At 53.2% G+C, this 17,239-nt stretch overlaps 2 protein-coding genes across 2 annotated transcripts in view; one reads left to right on the forward strand and one right to left on the reverse strand.

Annotated features, from left to right (window-relative positions):
• TP53BP1 (tumor protein p53 binding protein 1) overlaps nt 1–11,412 on the reverse strand; it is a gene marked incomplete at its 5' end in the record, with an annotated part of 46,011 nt that extends 34,599 nt beyond the window's left edge. The window contains 6 exons of the mRNA XM_060260343.1: nt 1,693–1,804; nt 6,204–6,391; nt 6,645–6,702; nt 8,896–9,073; nt 10,997–11,054; nt 11,252–11,412. Of these exons, the coding sequence (XP_060116326.1) occupies nt 1,693–1,804; nt 6,204–6,391; nt 6,645–6,702; nt 8,896–9,073; nt 10,997–11,054; nt 11,252–11,412 (755 nt within the window). The remainder of the gene's footprint in view (nt 1–1,692; nt 1,805–6,203; nt 6,392–6,644; nt 6,703–8,895; nt 9,074–10,996; nt 11,055–11,251) is intronic.
• Nucleotides 11,413–12,405: 993 nt separating this feature from the next.
• Nucleotides 12,406–17,239, forward strand: part of MAP1A (microtubule associated protein 1A) — a 44,217-nt gene continuing 39,383 nt past the window's right edge. The window contains exon 1 of the mRNA XM_060260345.1: nt 12,406–12,491. The gene's annotated coding sequence lies outside the window, so the exon portion shown is untranslated. The remainder of the gene's footprint in view (nt 12,492–17,239) is intronic.

Here is a 17,239-nt window from a genome sequence, read left to right on the forward strand (position 1 = left end):
CTTTCTGAGAAGCCTCTGGAAATGCTCTGCTTGGAAAAGTCTGATTGAGCTTTCCTTCATGCCAGATTCTTCCCCAGACCCTGGTCCCTCCTCCTTGTCAGAGGTGATGGCCTACGGCTCAGAGTCCTGGGGGCTGAAGACGGTGACACTCTATTCTGTTCTGTCCGGGAAGGTCTGGGTCATTTGGCAGGAGAGAGTGGACTTGGGGAACTCTTCTCCCTCCCTCTCAAACTCTTCTTGAGCGCTAAAGCTGCTTTGAATCTTTTTCTCTTAGGTTGATTCTCTCTGCAGAATCTGAGGAGGAGGAGGAAACCGAAGATCCAGGAGCAATGGGCAAAGAGGAATTACACCTATGAGGTCTCCTCCTGCCCTCCCCCACCTCAGATTAGATCGAGCCTCCTCCACTTTCTCTCTGTTGCATTCTCCCTGCCACTCAGAAGTTGTGGGGGCAGAGTTGAGAATGGGGTCTGTGTGTGCACGCCAGCCTGCAAGCATTCATCAGCCACTCTGGAGGAAGTCTGGCATAAAGCAGGGGGCAGGGGGAAACAGCTGTGCTGCCATGTTAGGTGCCCCCAGCATCATAGCTGTCCCTGTAAAAGCATACGGCCATCAGCAAAAAAGAGACCTGTGGGGAAGTCTCATTCCTGGGTCTTGACTACAGAGAAAGGGATTGACAGAAGTTGCGTTTGTCGGGGCAGTAATCGGCTCACCCTCCAAGACAGCAGCGTTGCCAGCCTCACAGGCCTTACTGCTAGGTCCCACAATTTCTTTTTCAATGCAGCGCCATTCTTCTCTGCCCTGTCTGCAATCTTTTGTTCCGCTCGTGCCTGTGAAGAGGCTGCCACTGCCTCTGTCAACGTGCCAGGGATGGGGTCCGAAGCCTCAGCCACACCAGCCCGGTCTCCCATGTGAGACTGCAGAAGCGCAGCCCCTGGCTGACCTTCCCCTTCCCTGAAGCCTCAGGGGGGTCGGATTTGTCTTTTTCTCTGGTGGATCAGAACCTTGGACCCTTTTGAAGGAGGGGTTTTCCATCTGATTTGCCCTCAGCTACTTCAGGTAGCTGGCTCCAGGTTGACTCAGCCTTCCATCCTTCTGAGGTTGGTAAAATGAGTTCCCAGCTTGCTGGGGATAAAGTGTAGATGACTGGGGAAGGCAATGGCAAACCACCCCGTAAAAATCTGCCTAGAAAATGTCATGATGTGACGTCACCCCCATAGGTCGGTAGCGACTCAGTGCTTGCACAGGGACTACCTTTTTACTTCTACCAGGTAAATAAATAAATATGATCTTTATATATTCTGAACAGTTTCACTTTCTTAAATAAAAGGCAGGCTCTGATGTCCTCCTGAAGCAGCAAGGCTATTCAGAGAGGAGAGGAGAGGAGAGGAGAGGAGAGGAAAGGAAGACCTCTTGCTCTATCCCAGGAGGGCATTCACAAATCTGCATAGACCTGCCTGGAACCAGCAGAGGCATGATGTAACCAGTTCAGATGCCTTCCCCCACTGAAGAAGAAAGTGGTTATCTTAAAAGCAAACACAATTCAGGAGCAGATCAGTACACCGACTGCCAGCTGCAAGACTGACTCAGTTACTGAAGGAAGGAGGCAGGCCATCAGGCCAGACAGTCAATGGAAAACTAGGTACTTACAAGTGAACAGGTAGCAAAAGCTACCCAAACGAACTTGTAGCTTACGTGAAAAGTGGACCCTGTCCAGAGAGGTGAAGGACATGCAGAGAATCAACAGGTGTGAGTGTCAGAGAACCTGCATCTTCCACCTTGGGCACACTACTGCTACCAGCTGAAGCTATTTAGAAGAGAAGGAAATAAAAAATTAAGAGAAACATTTATGCATATTCACAGTGCAATAATGCTGTTTTTCTGCAATGCAGACAAACACAACACGGAGTCCAGTGGCCCCTTAGAGACTGAAACTTTTTATGAGTCATAGAATCCTTCATCAGAAGCATAAAACGTACCCACAGCACTCCTTTATGCTTAACCAGTATACTTCAAGCACCTGAGAAAGAGGCTTCTGACTCACAAAAGCTAATGCGGAAACCAATTCCATCAGTCTCTGCAAGGTGCCACGAGGCCGCTGGCCCGCCTACACCCTGCCAGGGGCTTCCTGTCCAGCATCCACCCTCCAAGATGCTCAAGGGCTGCACATCAGACTTTCTACATGCGAGGAATGTGCTTCCCTGCTGAGCCACAGCCACCCTGCAAGACATGCTCTTTCACTCTCAGCCCATGGAAAACGCACCAGGGCTCCATATTTGAGAACGAATGTGTGTATTTTGTTTTAAAGACACAGGACTGCTGAAGACCACCTACACTTCTTAGCATGAACATATACAACTGTCAATTTAAACCTGTACCCAAACGGGCTGCCACCCGATGGCAGAATACCCACCCAATACCCCAGGTTCAAACCCTGGCCTCTCTCCACTGAAACATCTCAAGCAGCCAGTAGGAAGAGAAAAGGTCCTCCTCTCTTGCTTGAGACCCTGGACAGCTGCTGCTGGTCTCAGCAGACAACATTCGGCATGGAGATGAAGGACAGAACTTTTTCCAATGCTTTTCTTTTCTGCAGAAAAACCTTCAATTTCTAAAAATTATCCCATAAAGTTGACATTAAGGACATCACTGCAAACACAGCAGCACTTGGGGAGAGAATCTGGCCACGTTACCCTTTGGTACGCGGCATCCTGCAAGGGGTGACCATCTCTCTGTGCCCCTCTGCCCAGATGGTCAGGAGTCGTCACCCAGCTGTGTCCGTTGATGGATGGACAGACGGATGCTGCCCCAGATATTCTGGCTGAGGGTTTGGAGGTTGTGGTTTCTTGGTTAAAGCAGAGCTGTCTGAGATTAAATCCAACAAAGACACAGGCCCTGTGCCTGGGTTGAGGAAGGATGAAGCTAGGGCTCAAACTCCCAGCTCTTGATGGGGCATTGTGAACAATGACACCAACAGTAAAGACCCTGGGTGTGGTTTTAGATGTCTCATTGGATGCCTCATTATTCAGGGAGGCCCAAATCACAAACAAATGTTGCCAGATCAGCATTTTTCGGTCTTCACCAGGCCAGGCAACTAGCTCCCTACCTTTCTCCCCACAACTCAGCCACAGTGCTACATGCAACCGTCACCTCCAGGCTGGACTACTGTAACTCCCTTTGTGCAGGGTTACCCTTGAGGCTGACCTGGAAACTTCACCATTAAGAGCCCACATCCACTGGCTCCAAGCTGAATACCAGGTCAAGTTCAAGGTGCTGTTTCTCACCTTCAAAGCCCCATGCAGTCTGGAAGCAACATACCCTTCAGGACTGCCTCTCCTAGTATGTCCCTCAAAGAGCCTTCCACTGTATATGCATCAACATCTTCTGTTCAAAGTTCTGCTTGAGGTGGCTTACAATTAAAAACAATGTTAAAACACAAGCCATCAAGACATTATTTTTGTCCCTCCTTTCGCCCCAGGGGAGGGACCCAAGGGATGTTCGCTTAGCCTCAGCCACAGCTTTTTCGGCTCCAGTGTCAGCCTGCTGGAATATTCTCCCAAGTGAGATCTGGGCCCTGCCAGACATAATGGAGTTTCGCAGGGCCTACAAAATGGAGACTTCCACCAGGCCTATGGTTGAGGCAGCAGAGATCTATTTGTATTAGCCTCTCCCCCCACCCCCCACACTTTGTTGCCCTGTTTCACCCTGTCTTGTCTCCTGTCCATCCACTTTCTTTCATACCACTGACCATCTATTCCCATGCCTGTGTGGAGCCAGTCCAGGAGCAAATGTAACATCTTGCACCATCAACTGCCATCTGATTGTCTAGAAATAGTGTACGTTGAATTAGGTTTTAGTGACCACTATATTTATATATTTATGTTTTTAACTACTCCATTCCTGTTTTGCTGTACTGCTGTAGCCACCCTGCAGAGGGAGGGCTAGAACTGAACTGAAATCAAATCACATAGAAGTAGCAGGTAAGCCAGGCAATTTTGAAGTTGTGGTGTAGTGAAAGCTGGACCTGGGAGACTCAAGTCCCCGCCCCCACCCCGCCAGGGCTTTGAGTCAGTCCCGCCTCTCCCGGGGCTCTTGTAAGGGTGGGAAAGGGAAGCGAGGAGAACAAGGCAAGTTGTTTGGGGTCCCTCCCCCGGGGCGGAAGGAGGGATAAAAATAATGTGTCTTGATGGCTTGTATGTTAACACTGGTTTTTAATTGTAAGCCACCTCAAGCAGCATTTTGAACAGGTGACATAGAAATAATCTAATATATATATAATTAAAATCAAATTTTTCAAGCTATCTTTAGAATTCTATGAAAAAATACATACAGATTTTATTGATTTTTAAATGGATGGGGATATATATAATCCAACCAAAAATGTATGAACTCACATGACTCATTTTGATTTGACATTTATAACCAAAGCCAAAACCCTTATTTGTATGTCTCACCTCACACACAGTGGAAGGAATATGGTAATCCCCCAGTAATGCGAGTGATGCTCCCGAAGGAAGAGTGACAACTGAGGGGCTCCAGAGACCCCCATTCTGTTGAAACAGGAGGGCAGAGAAGAACTTCCCTGCCACACCATCCACCCTTCTCTGGATGTGCTAAACTAGGGCATCAATAACTTTCAATGCCTTCCATTTTTGCCCTAAATTTAAAGCATATTATATTGGAGATGAGAAGGCCGGGGACGGGGGGAGAGGAAAGGGAGCTGTCCCTTAGGAATTTCTCCAAATAGAGAAATTTGGGGAAGCGCTGAAAAAAGTCTGTTTTTTTCTCTGAATTGCATGAAATGCTTTAAGCCAAATTTCTACAATAAAAATTTTATTGAGTGCTGAAATAAAAATTCTATGAAACAGTTTTTTGTCTTTTGGAATGAGCAAAGTATGTTTTAGTGCTGAGTATTTATATGATTAAAGAATTTATATGATTAAAGTTCATAATATATCAAGCAATATTTTATGTGGAAAGTTATAAAGTTTGCATTTTCTGTTGTTAAACTAACACAATAGATTTAGGCAGGGCTTTTTTTGTAGCAAAAACTCCTTTGAATATTAAGCCACACACCCCTGATGCAGCCAATCCTCCAAGAGCTTACATGGCTCTTAATAAAGTAAATCCTCCTGTAAGCTCCAGGACACACATCAGGGGTGTGTGCCCTAATATGCAAAGGAGTTCCTGATACAAAAAGCCCTGGGCTTAGGTTTGACAGAAAAGTATTACATAAATTTGATTTTCCTAAAATTTCTATTTTCATCCAAAAATGAAAGTTTTTTTCTTCCCTGTGACTTCAACATTTCTGAAAATTTTACATATCTTCATATTTCCTTTCCGAAATTACAAGTGTTATTCCAATCAAAATGATTTCTTCATAGGTTTGAATCTGGTTAGGGGAGGGGGGTGGCAAGGGCTGCTTATTAAATATTTCAGGTATTTATTCCTATAAGAACATAAACTAACAGCAAATGCTTTATAAATGTGTTTACTAGACGAAAGTAAAAAAACCTACACTAAATCAGATTATGCTGTAGTTCAGGCACCGGATAATTTTCCAGAACTTTTCCTAGTTCTAATCTTCCTGGAAAAGCCACAACACTGACAGAGGTCAATGTAGCCTGCAGCTTTGTGTATCCGTAACATTTACCATGTTCCCAGACATCAACATTAAGTGTTTAGAATCCTGACTGGGCTTTTCCCAGGCCTCCTCGGGCCAATGGGAGACAGACAGTTGAGAGGGAACAGACAGCCAAGACTGCAAGGAAGGAACTGTGCTTTGGGAAGCCCATGCTTGAAGCTCATAAACCCGGCATGAACTTTCTCCAAACTACAGAGACGTTTATCACAGGCAGCCTCTGCAAAACCAAAAGGAGTCTTGTGATATCTTAAAAACCAGTAAGAGTTTAACTTAGCAAAAGTGTTCATAGACTAGAAGCTGCTCCAACAGGCCAGCACAGCTGCCCCCCCCTCTGGAACCTGCAAAGCCAGAACAGCCCCCAAATGCTGGAACTGACACCACACCAAGGTCGGCTGACCTTGAAAAACCCTATCAGAAAGAGCACTACTACAACCCCTTTGTACAGATGTGTAAACTGTTCCAAGGGTGCCTGGAGAAGGCTGGGCTGCAGGAAGCCATGCTGCTTCCAGGACCAATACAGAGCAGGGGGGAGAGGCACTGTAGAAGCACACCGAACCGTTTTCACCTTTCATTCTAGTCTGATCAAACATATCCTCCTGAGTAGACAAGATCTCAACACCAGGTGAACCCGGCCGCCGGGGTTCCCTTGCTGGTGGCCTCCTTTCATGTCGACCGCATGCAGATACTGGGCCACTGATGGTCTCTTTACACAGCTGCAGAATTCGGGGGGCGCTACTGGACATGACCTGTGAGCTGGGAACATCAGTATAATCAATATTCATCCTGGTGCACCATAACTACAAGCCAACAACAGCTCTTATGGCTCTTGGCCAGCAGGCAAAGGAGAATTTACTGGCACAGAAACTTATATGCCTCCTCGGCAGAGACTGCTGCACAGGACAAGGCAAAGCATCCGTGCCCCTCTCAGGGGTGCACACATGGCCAGACTCCCTGCAGGCTCAATCACAGGAATCAGTCAAGCACCACTGGGGGGGGGGGCATTTACCTTTCAATGCAATCATTCCCAAGCCCTGTTATTTCACCAGGTGCCGCTGTATTATGATCTGCAAATGAGACAGAAAAAGCAGCCACAGTTGTGCACTACCTGGGCCGCAGTCTGGCCAAGGATGACACAGGATGCACAACGCTGACACATATCTCTTGCACCGTTTCCCCAGAATGACAAAACACAACTTTACAGTGGCCTGTACTCAGACCCAAGCGCTCTAGGCACACTCCCCACAGAACAACAAGTGCAGCCCCCTCTTTTTAAAGAAAAGGCACCTGTGTTACTCTCCACTGAGTCACAGCCTGTAGAAGGAACAGCACCCTAAAACTGTGGCTGCAGCAGATGGACTCTTTTCCCTGGTGTTTCTCAGCCCACTCCCCCACCCCAGAGCACTCCCCACTACAACATTGCAGAAGAACCTCAGCCTCTACAGCGTAAAACTGGGCAAAGAAGTATTTTCTAATTAGCATTTCAAATGAACACTGGCATAGCTAGCAGCACATGCCATGTCACCAGTCAACAAGTGCCTGTGACATTCCCTTGACTGCAGCCCAAGCAGCTTTTCCTCAAAGGGTAAGAACAGTATTCCTTCCAAAATCAAATTCAGCCATCCAATTGAAGGGGAAACAGCAATGACCCTGTCTCTACTAAAGAAACATCCTTGAGATCTTGCTCAGCTGATTTGACATTGACTAGATATAACATGGAAACAGAAGAACAAGAGACGTCACTGAAAGAGATCCAAAGAAATGCCGCAACAAAAGGCCAGGGGGACATGCCATCTGCTTGAGGAGAAACCTCTCCAGACGATGTGGCTCTTCACACAAGGAGCGGCAGTTTTTTCTGAATAGTCAAGCAGGACCCAGAGGACATCTTCCCATCCAGAAGGGAAGTTTTGATGCATTTCATGGCATCACCTCCAGCTGAAAGCCTCCATCCAAAACCAGCTTTTCAGAAAGGGTCAGACAGGGCTCGCCATCTGCTGCCCACATGCAAATGAAGGTGGTTTCCACAGCTGCAGAAGCAACCATGGCGACCCTGGAGGGTCAGCAGGCCTTCCCTTAGTCAAGGAGTGTCAAACATGTGGCCCAGGGGCTGAATCAGGCCCCCGAGCCACTGACCGCCATCTGCTTCCTTCTTCCTCTCTCTTACTTCCTTCTGCATTACAACGATGAAATTGCTGAGCAGTCAGGTTAAAACAGATAAAAGGAAGTACTTCTTCACCCAAAGGGTGATTAACATGTGGAATTCACTGCCACAGGAGGTGGTGGCGGCCACAAGCATAGCCACCTTCAAGAGGGGTTTAGATAAAAATATGGAGCAGAGGTCCATCAGTGGCTATTAGCCACAGTGTGTGTGTATATATAAAAAATTTTGCCACTGTGACACAGAATGTTGGACTGGATGGGCCACTGGCCTGATCCAACATGGCTTCTCTTATGTTCTAACTTGCTTTGCAAGGCTTGCTCAATCGCACAGGAGCTACAGAGCAAAACCTCTGTATTATCTATTGGCTGAGAATCCTTGCTTTGCCAGGCTCTCTCAGTGACACAGCAGAGCTACAGAGCCAAGCCTCTCTTCCTTCTATTGGCTGAGGCTCCTCCCTCTCCTGGTCCCCTGAGGAAGGAAGGAAAGAGCCAGAGCTTCCTTTGCCCAGTTCCCTGGATCCCATGGGAGAGATACAAAGAATGCACCTTTAAGACTAAATTTTTTATTTTAAACTTTTTAAAAATCTTCGTGTTTGTGTCCTTTATAATGTTTACATCTCTGCTACCTGGCATTGTATTTTATGACACATGTCCCAGCCTGACAAGGTCTCAATTATGTCAGATCTGGCCTTCATAACAAATGAGTTCGACACCCCTGCGTACGTTGTCAGCAGGTGCCTCCACTCCCTCCTCTAACAGTTGGCAGAAGCTTCCTTTGCAAAGCGGGGAGGAAGGTTTGTCCGGGGGGGGGGGCGGGATACTAGTTCAGAAACCCCCTCCCTCCTCCTCCGAGGGGCTGGGCCCATGCTTCCAGCCAAAGCAGAGAGAATGCTAACCTTGTCAGACCAGTGGCCGGACTCTGAACAGGCAGCTCCACATATTTAGCAGAGTTGCCATGCAAATCTTTTTCAGAGCAAGGAGAGAGTTTTGGTTTTGCCTCCTCCAGCAGCGCTTCTGGCACCAGAGGAGCCTGCAAGCTCAGAAAGCTTTGGGACTCCCGCCCTAGGCACGCAACCCCAATGCATACAGCCCTCACATACCACCTTTGGAGCTGTCCTCTCCTTCCAAAGTTGCGTTTCTGGACTGCACACACTCCTCATCCGCACTGCTTGCTGTCACAGAGCTTTCTAACTCCTGGCTTTGGGAGAGTTCCAGAGCACCCAGGCCTGACTGTGATGTGCCAGAATCTAACACCCACAAAGAGAAAAATCCACAGGTCTACTGAATCAAGAAACTGTCAAAGCCAGCCTCAGGAGGACATGGGCCCACCCCCAACCTCCCCAGGTGGAATGACCATCCCTGCTTGTTAGAAGCCTGGCTTCTTCATTCCCCCCTTACTTCCTTTATACCCCTCCTCTTCTCTCCTAAGGGGACCCAGAACGGCTCACACCATCCCCCCCCCCCTTCTCACAAAAACCCTGGGAGGCAGGAGGTTCGGCTGAGAGGGTGTGACTAGCACAAGGTCACATGAGAGCTTCCATGCTGGCATCGCTAGGGCAGAAGTTCAAACCTGGGTCTCCCAGTTCTTAGTCCAATACTCCACCCATCACAACTCAGTGCTTAAAAAGGCATGTTTAGTTCAAAATGTAGGTTTCTAGCATGTATTTCCTGCTGCCGACCCCCCCACCCCGTGTCCTATCCTCAGCCAACTGGCTATTCTCTCTGGATCGATCACCCACAACAGCTTCAGATGCTGCGAGGGCACCAAGGGCTGCTGCAGAATCAGTAGGGAGTGGGGAGGCAGGGGGAGGGGGTGGACTCACCTTCCAAGGGGCCGCAAGGGAGGGAAGGGCCATCCTCAGGGGGGGCGTCTGCCGCCTGAACCGCCTGGCCCCTAGAAGGACAAACATGGGGGCGGGAGGAAGAGAAGAAGAAGAAGATATTGCATTTATATCCCGCCCTCCACTCCGAAGAGTCTCAGAGCGGCTCACAGTCTCCTTTCCCTTCCTCCCCCACAACAGACACCCTGTGAGGTAGATGAAGATATTGGATTTATATTCCGCCCTCCACTCCGAAGAGTCTCAGAGCGGCTCACAATCTCCTTTCCCTTCCTCCCCCACAACAGACATCCTGTGAGGAAGATGGAGATATTGGATTTATATCCCGCCCTCCACTCCGAAGAGTCTCAGAGCGGCTCACAGTCTCCTTTCCCTTCCTCCCCCACAACAGACGCCCTGTGAGGTGGGTGGGGCTAAGAGGGCTCTAAAAGCAGCTGCCCTTTCAAGGACAGAGTCTCACAGTGGCTTACAATCTCCTTTCCCTTCCTCCCCCACACAGACACCCTGTGAGGTGGGTGGGGCTGAGAGGGCTCTCACAGCAGCTGCCCTTTCAAGGACAGAGTCTCACAGTGGCCCACAATCTCCTTTCCCTTCCTCCCCCCCAACAGACACCCTGTGAGGTGGGTGGGGCTGAGAGGGCTCTCACAGCAGCTGCCCTTTCAAGGACAACCTCTGCCAGAGCTATGGCTGACCTAAGGCCATGCCAGCAGGCAAAAGTGGAAAAGTGGGGAATCCAACCCGGTTCTCCCAGATAAGAGTCCGTTCACTTAACCGCTACACCAAACTGGCTCTCCAAGAGAAGAGGTGGCAGACAGCAGCCCCCCCCCCCCCAGGTCTGCTTGCTCCAAGGGGCGAGGGGGGTCTTCCTGCATCAGAACATCTGGGAGGGGAAGCCTTAGCCCCATGAACTGCAGCCAGAGGGCCCCCCGCATGCCCCCCTCCCCACGGCCAGCCCCTCCCCCTCCCTGCTCTTGGGCCTGGGGAGGGGGTGTTTGGGGGAGCTCCTCAGTGGGGGCGTCTGCCGCCTGGCCCTAGAAGGACAAATGGGGGGGTCAGGTAGCAGCACCCCCCAGGCCCACTTGCTCCAAGGGGCGTGAAGGGGAAGGAGAGGGCCCTCCTGGGGGGGGGGGAGATCTGCTGCCTGGCCACTAGAAGGACAAACGGGGCGGGGGAGGCGTCAGGTAGCAGCCCCCCCAGGTCCACTTGCTCCAAGGGGCGTGGGGGGAGGGGGGTCCTCCTGCATCAGAACAAAGCAGAACTTCTTGGGGGGGGGGGAGGCTTAGCCCATGGACTGCAGCCAGAGGACCCCCCCCGCACGCCCCCCCTCCCCATGGCCAGCCCCTCCCCCTCCCTGCCCTTGGGCCTGGGGAGGGGGTGGTTGGGGGGGCTCCTCCTCAGTGGGGGCGTCTGCCGCCTGGCCCCTAGAAGGACAAACACGGGGGGGGGGGCGTCAGGCAGCAGCCGCCCCCAGATCCACTTGCTCCAAGGGGCGTGGGGGGAGGGGGGTCCTCCTGCATCAGAACAAAGCAGAACTTCTCGGGGGGGGGGAGTCTGCAGCCAGAGGGCCCCCCTTACGCCCCCTCCCCCCGCCAGTCCCTCCCCCCTCCCCTCCCCCTACCTGCTCGTGGGCCGGGGGAGGGGCTGGAGGACCGGGCTGGGGGCGGCTGGGGGGGGCTCCTCCTCGGGGCTCCCCTTCCCCGCGAGGCGGGCTGGCGAGGAGGCCCCGGGGGAGTTCCCGGGCTGGGAGTCTCCGACCAGGAGGCAGGGCGGCGGCGGCCCCCCTCCTCCTCCTCCCCCCTCCTCCTCCTGCTGCTGCTGCTGCTGCGGGGGGGGCCGGGGGGCGGGGGGGCGGGCGAGCGCCATGTTGGGGAGCGAGAGAGAGAGAGAGAGAAGGAGGGAGGGAGGGAGGGAGCGCGAGGCGCGCGGCCGGGCACCGGGAGGGGGAGGGGCGGGGCCGAACGAGCGCGCACGCGCGCCACGGGGACCGGCCCTCCAGCGCGCTCCGCCATTGGCCTGCGCCGCAAGCCCCGCCCCGCACGCCCTGGCCTGCGCCGTCGCTTCGAGCAACGCCCCCCCCCCCGCCTAAGGTGGCGCCGCCTCAGGAAAGGCCCTGCTGCGGGGCGGGAAGGACTTCGGGCCCAGGCGCGCTCGGCTCGCGCAACCAGCGAAGAAAAGGAAAGCGCGCCGCCGCTCTTGACCCCAGCAGCAGAGCCAGCCGGCCCGCCAGGGGCATCTTTCCTTCCTTCCTTCCTTCCAGGGTCAGCGCCGTCTGGGAGGGGGAAGAGGCAGCCAGCCCAGGGCCTCAGCTCCCGCCCCACTCAGGGATGCTCCCCGGAGGGAACCGCGGTGCGCGTGCACTTCCAGCCAGGAGGCCAAATGAAGGGAGCGGCGGCCTGCCGGGAGAGGGGGGGGCTCCTTCCTTCTGCGGAGGAGGAGCCAGAGCAGCCTCGGCGGGTGCCACCTCTCCCGGAGAAGGAAGGAAGCCCCCCCCGTCTACCTGTCAGTGAGGCAGCCCCCCCTCGCGGGGGGCGGGGCGAGGGAGCCAGCCTCCCTCTGGTGGGCGTGGCCGCGGGCGGGGCGTGCTCTGGGCAGCCAATGGGCGCGCGGCTGTCCCCGGGCATAAGAGGCGGCCGCGCGAGCTCCGCAGGGAGGAGAGGCGGAGGCGGCAGCAGTTGCCATGGAGACGGTTGCCGGGCCGGTCGCCCTGGAGACGCTGCTGCAGCTGCCGGCGCGGCCGGCGACGGAGGCTCCCGGCCGAGCCAGGGGAAGGAGGAGGCGGCGTCCGGCGCTGCTGGCGGTGATCGGCCCGGTGGGCTCGGAGGAGGAGCGGGCGGCGCTGCGGAGGAGCCTGGAGCGCGGTAAGGCCAGGCCGGCCCCACACCCGCCCGCTGGGGCGCCCTAGGGATGCGGGGGAGTCTGGGGGGCGCTGGGGGAGACCCGCCCTCGGGGGGGCTGGGGGGAGGACCCCGGCAGGCGGAGGAGGGCGAGGGGCCAGCCACCCCAGCAGCCTCCTTCCCCCTCTTTCGCCCGCACCCCGGAGTGGGGCTGGGGGGGGGGTGCCACAAGTGCAGCAGCCGCCGCCGCCGCCAGGTATGCAGATGAGCGCTGTGGACTGCGGCAGGGCCGGGCACGAGAGGGAGGGGCTTCCCGGAGCTGCAGGAACCAGCGCGACATTGGCTGCGGAGGGGGCAGGCTGGCTGCTGAGGCCTGGAGCAGGCTCTGCAGTGCAGGAGGTTTCCTGGGGCCTCCTCTCCAGGAGATGGCTGGGGGCAGTCCCTCGCAGTCTGGCAAGAGGAGGGCCTGGGCTCGTGGTTTCTAGCCAGCATCCCTGGGAAGGGTGCAAAGAGAACTTTGGACACCCCACCCCCGTTGCTTATGGCCACTCTGGGCAGGCTCTTCTCCCTGCTGCATGCCTGCTTCACGGGAATGAATGAAGTATTGCCAGGATGGTTGCTTCCTTTGCAGGATGTGTGCAGACCAGTTCCCTTTGCACGGACTGCAGTCTCCTCAGGTAGAATGGAGGCTCCATGCAAGGCCTTTGACTCTTGTCCTGGTGTGGCAGCAAAGAGCAGAGAGTGAAGCTGGACTGCATGGTGGCCTTGGACACAGGGCTGCTTCTCAGGCCCAAACCATTCAGCACGGCATCCATCCCCAGAGACCTGCAGCCAAACCCCCCAGCAGGATTCTAAACCCCTGCAGGGGCCCAGTTTCACTCAGGACCATTGGGGGGGACGGGGGGACCAGCTCTGGCCTTCTTCCATATACACTGTTTTCCTCACACATATACTAATAATAATAATAATAAAATTTTATTTATACCCCGCCCTCCCCCCCGAGGCAGGCTCAGGGCAGCTTACAGAGTGTGGCAAAAGCCATGTTAAATAATAAAACAATTATACATTTCTATACCATTTAAAATTTACCATTAAATTTACATAATATAAAAGTCTAAAATAAACTGGGCCAGGGGGCTTCCATTTGCCAGAACTTTGGAGGGGAGGATCTTCCCTTCTTTTCCTTGTACATGGCCTGTTCACTGTTCACAGCGCTGGGTCGTCATGGCAATTGAGGACACCGCCACCACTCCCCAGGGGACCCCAGCAGAGACTTCCCGGGGGGGGGGGGGGGTGGAGGCAGTGGTTTCACCTGAGCCTGGACTCAGAAAGGTCACCAGGTGTATTGCACTGGACTTTCAAGTGGACCCCCCAACAGTTTAAATCCTTGGGGTTCTTAATCTCTGGGGTCACAGAGGATTACAGAGGTCTCCTTACCTATTCAGTAGTATTATGGAGGATGTAAGTAGACAGAAACACCTTCACTTCAGCATTCTGTAGTAAATTGACTTCTAAAACATAAATATTGTCCCCAAGTTAACCTATACAGCTGGAAGTCTACTTAATACCCAAGAAGTATTTCTCCCAATTTTCTGCGTTTTCCAAACCTTTGTTTGTGGTGATAATCAGATACTCAGAACTGCACACCAAAATAGTTATGGGTATCAAGTGAAAACCCTAACTTAAGCGCCTTTTGTAGCATCACAAGCAAAATGCTGGCAAGGCTCCACACGCACGCACACACACACGCACTTCAGATTCTGTCTGGGCTCTTTGGATTTAAGCAGAAAAGGCTTTCCTTTATCCATTCTGCAGTGGGTAAACCTTGGGTCATTCTGTGTAATCCAAATGCATTCTGCCCCACGGTCCAGGCAACCAGCAGAATTAGAAATAAAATTGGTTTAGTCCAGAAATTTGACCCACGAGTATGTGTGTAGTCGATGCTTTGGGGCAATGCTTATATTAAAATTGCAAGCAACCCTTTCTTGTGGCCTAATATGGAATCTTTTTGTCCACTCAGCTGTTAAACCATGAGGAGGTTATCAAACCTTCCAGAGGCTCTGCTTTGCCCGGCTGCCTGTGAGACCTTTGCCACTTCGATTCATCCATCACTTGCAGCCTGTGAGGGACTCGCAAGACAAAACAGGGTTATGAGAGTGTCTCAGACTGCAAAGGGCTGATCCCCCACCTCCCGCCTGGAGCCTTCCTGGCCCTGTGCCTGGGCTGCATCCACTGGAACAGGCCCGTAGCTACGAGGGGGGGCACAGCCCCTGACTGCCAGGCAGGGGCCTCTAACCAACCTCCAGTGCCTCGGCTGCATCCTTCTCCATTCTGCCATCATCATACACAGTTGCTTCTGCTTGCTTAGGGGCATTTTCAGCACCCAGGACTGAAAGTTAAGTTCAGAGTTGCTTCTGCTTCCTTAGGGGCCGGAAGAAATATCTGACCCCTCAGCAAGCAGAAACAACGAGGCACTTTCAGCGCCCAGGACTGAAAGTTAAGCTCCATGTTGCTTCTGCTTCCTTAGTGGCTGGAAGAAATCTCTGACCCCTCAGCAAGCAGAAACAACAGGACTGAAAGTTAAGCTCCGCATTGGGCTAGAGCAGGGGTCCTCAAACTTTTTAAATAGGGGGCCAGTTCACTGTCCCTCAGACTGTTGGAGGGCCGGACTGCCGTTACTGTACAAGGCCGCGGGCCGTCAGTTCTCTGTCTCCTGCATCTCTCTCCCTTCCCCACACCACACACCCCGGCCTGGGAACTCACCTCACACTCTGTCTCCGCCGCCTCAGCCCAGTGCCGGAAGTGTGCGTTGCTAACGCGAGTTTAGGTCGAACGTCACTTCCGGTCTGATTTTGCCATAACCCGGCGGGCCGCATAAACGTCCTCAGCGGGCCGTAGTTTGAGGAGCCCTGGGCTAGAGGGTGCCTGCAAGAAGGGGCGGCGGGGGAGGGAGCAGATGGCTCCATTGCAGGCTTTCTCTGGCGGGCAGGGCAGGGCAGGGTAGGCTGGTGCACACAAGTGGATGTCCCGACTGCAGTCCAGGGCTGGGGATCAGTGGAGAGGTGACGTTCGCCTGCAGGGGTTTTCTGGCCTGGTCTCGCTGGCCACTCGAGCGAGGGTGAGAGCTGCTCTTGGGCAGCCTCGGCTTGCCCTCCAACAGGAAGAAATCCAAACTGGAGGTCTTGTAGCCCCAGAAGTCAGCTGCGACTTGGTGGCGCCTTCCAACCTCCCACCCCACTTGTCCCGCCAGGCTTGCCTAGCTGGATCATGCTACAGGTAAGGGCAGGAGACCGTGCGGCACGTATCTAAACCTCTGAGTGGCTCCCCACCAGAGCTGCTGGGAAGGGATCACCTTGGGGCAACTGTGGGGAGGGGGCAGGCTGTATGGCAGCGAGCTGGCAGCTTTCCTCCTCAGCGGTGGTAGGAGAGAAGGCCATGGAGGTTGGGGCCACTATGTGCCCCCCCCCCGCAGTTCTTCAAATCCTGGCTACGGGGCTGCACTGGAGGCATCAGTGTGTGTGATGCAGCAACTCCTCAGTAGCCTTGCTGAGGCCTGTGAGACAGAAGCATCCAGTAGATCACTCCAGCTGCCATTCTTGTTGCCTGAACAGCGGGTGACATGTGAATGGGCCCTCACCAATGGAGCGTGGGATCCCCCTCATCCTCCTCTCTTCAGTCCCTTGTGGGGGGGGGGGAGTGATAATGGTTGGGAAGGCCACAGCCTGAAGGGTGTCCTGTGCACCCCGGATTTATTTGTTGTGGTTCAGCTGCCTCTTGCTCACTCAGTGCAACACAGTTACCAAAGAAGCGAGTTAATTCACCTGCAAAAAATGCTTTTTAGCATCTTCCTTTATTCTGGAGGATGAATCTGCAGACCCAGCCACGTGGATCCATGCCACAGTGACTGCATGGCTAGGCTACTGTAACACGCTGTATGTGGATCTGCCCTTGAAACAGCTTGTAAACCACAGCTGGTACAGAACACTGCAGTGCATGCATGTCGCACCTGTTGGTTGCCATTTAGGGGCTGAGCTCGGCCCCAGCCAGGCCCTGCTTTGTTATCCCTTGCACAGCCGCTCATGGCCGAGGACCCTCTGGTCTGCAGGGCCTGCTCTCTTCTAGCAGAGTCTTCTGAAGGTACCGCCCTGGGAATGGGTGCAGCCAACAGCTGCCCAGACCTGCTGAGGGAGGGGTTTGTTAATCCCCCCCCCCCCCGGACAAGCCTGCCTGGAGACATCCCACATCCTTATCACACGTCCTGCCCTGATCTCCAGTCTTGCAATACAGTTTCATTACATTGTTAATTGTACTGCAATACTTCACTGCCTTTGTTCTTGTAGCGCCTGCTTAGCGGCCTGTGTGACGCTGTGTTTTCAGTGCAGTGTGCTTTGGTTTTGTGGGTCTGTCTGCATGTGTTACACTGTTGCTATTGCACGGTTTGCAGTCATCATAATCTGCATTGAGTCTCGGTGGGAAAGGCAGACCATAAATGAAGGACATGAACATCCCCGGCCAGGGCGGATTTGATGTAGATCACAATTGAAATCACTAGTTATTTAGTAAGACTCAATTTAAGGCATGGTTTTCTACGGAAAGGCTCATTCTTGCCAGTTGTTATAACTTTCAACTCAGATGAAGGTTTTATTTTTAGAATAATAATTTTCCAGGTTATTTACGATTTGAAATAGATCGTTCCCCTAGCTATTTCCAGTTTAATAGGCGAATCATATTTGGAGAACTTTTCTGTTTTACTTCAAAGAATGGAAAAAATA

The sequence above is a fragment of the Heteronotia binoei genome, chromosome 19 (assembly GCF_032191835.1).
Source record: "Heteronotia binoei isolate CCM8104 ecotype False Entrance Well chromosome 19, APGP_CSIRO_Hbin_v1, whole genome shotgun sequence".
Lineage (NCBI taxonomy): Eukaryota > Metazoa > Chordata > Lepidosauria > Squamata > Gekkonidae > Heteronotia > Heteronotia binoei.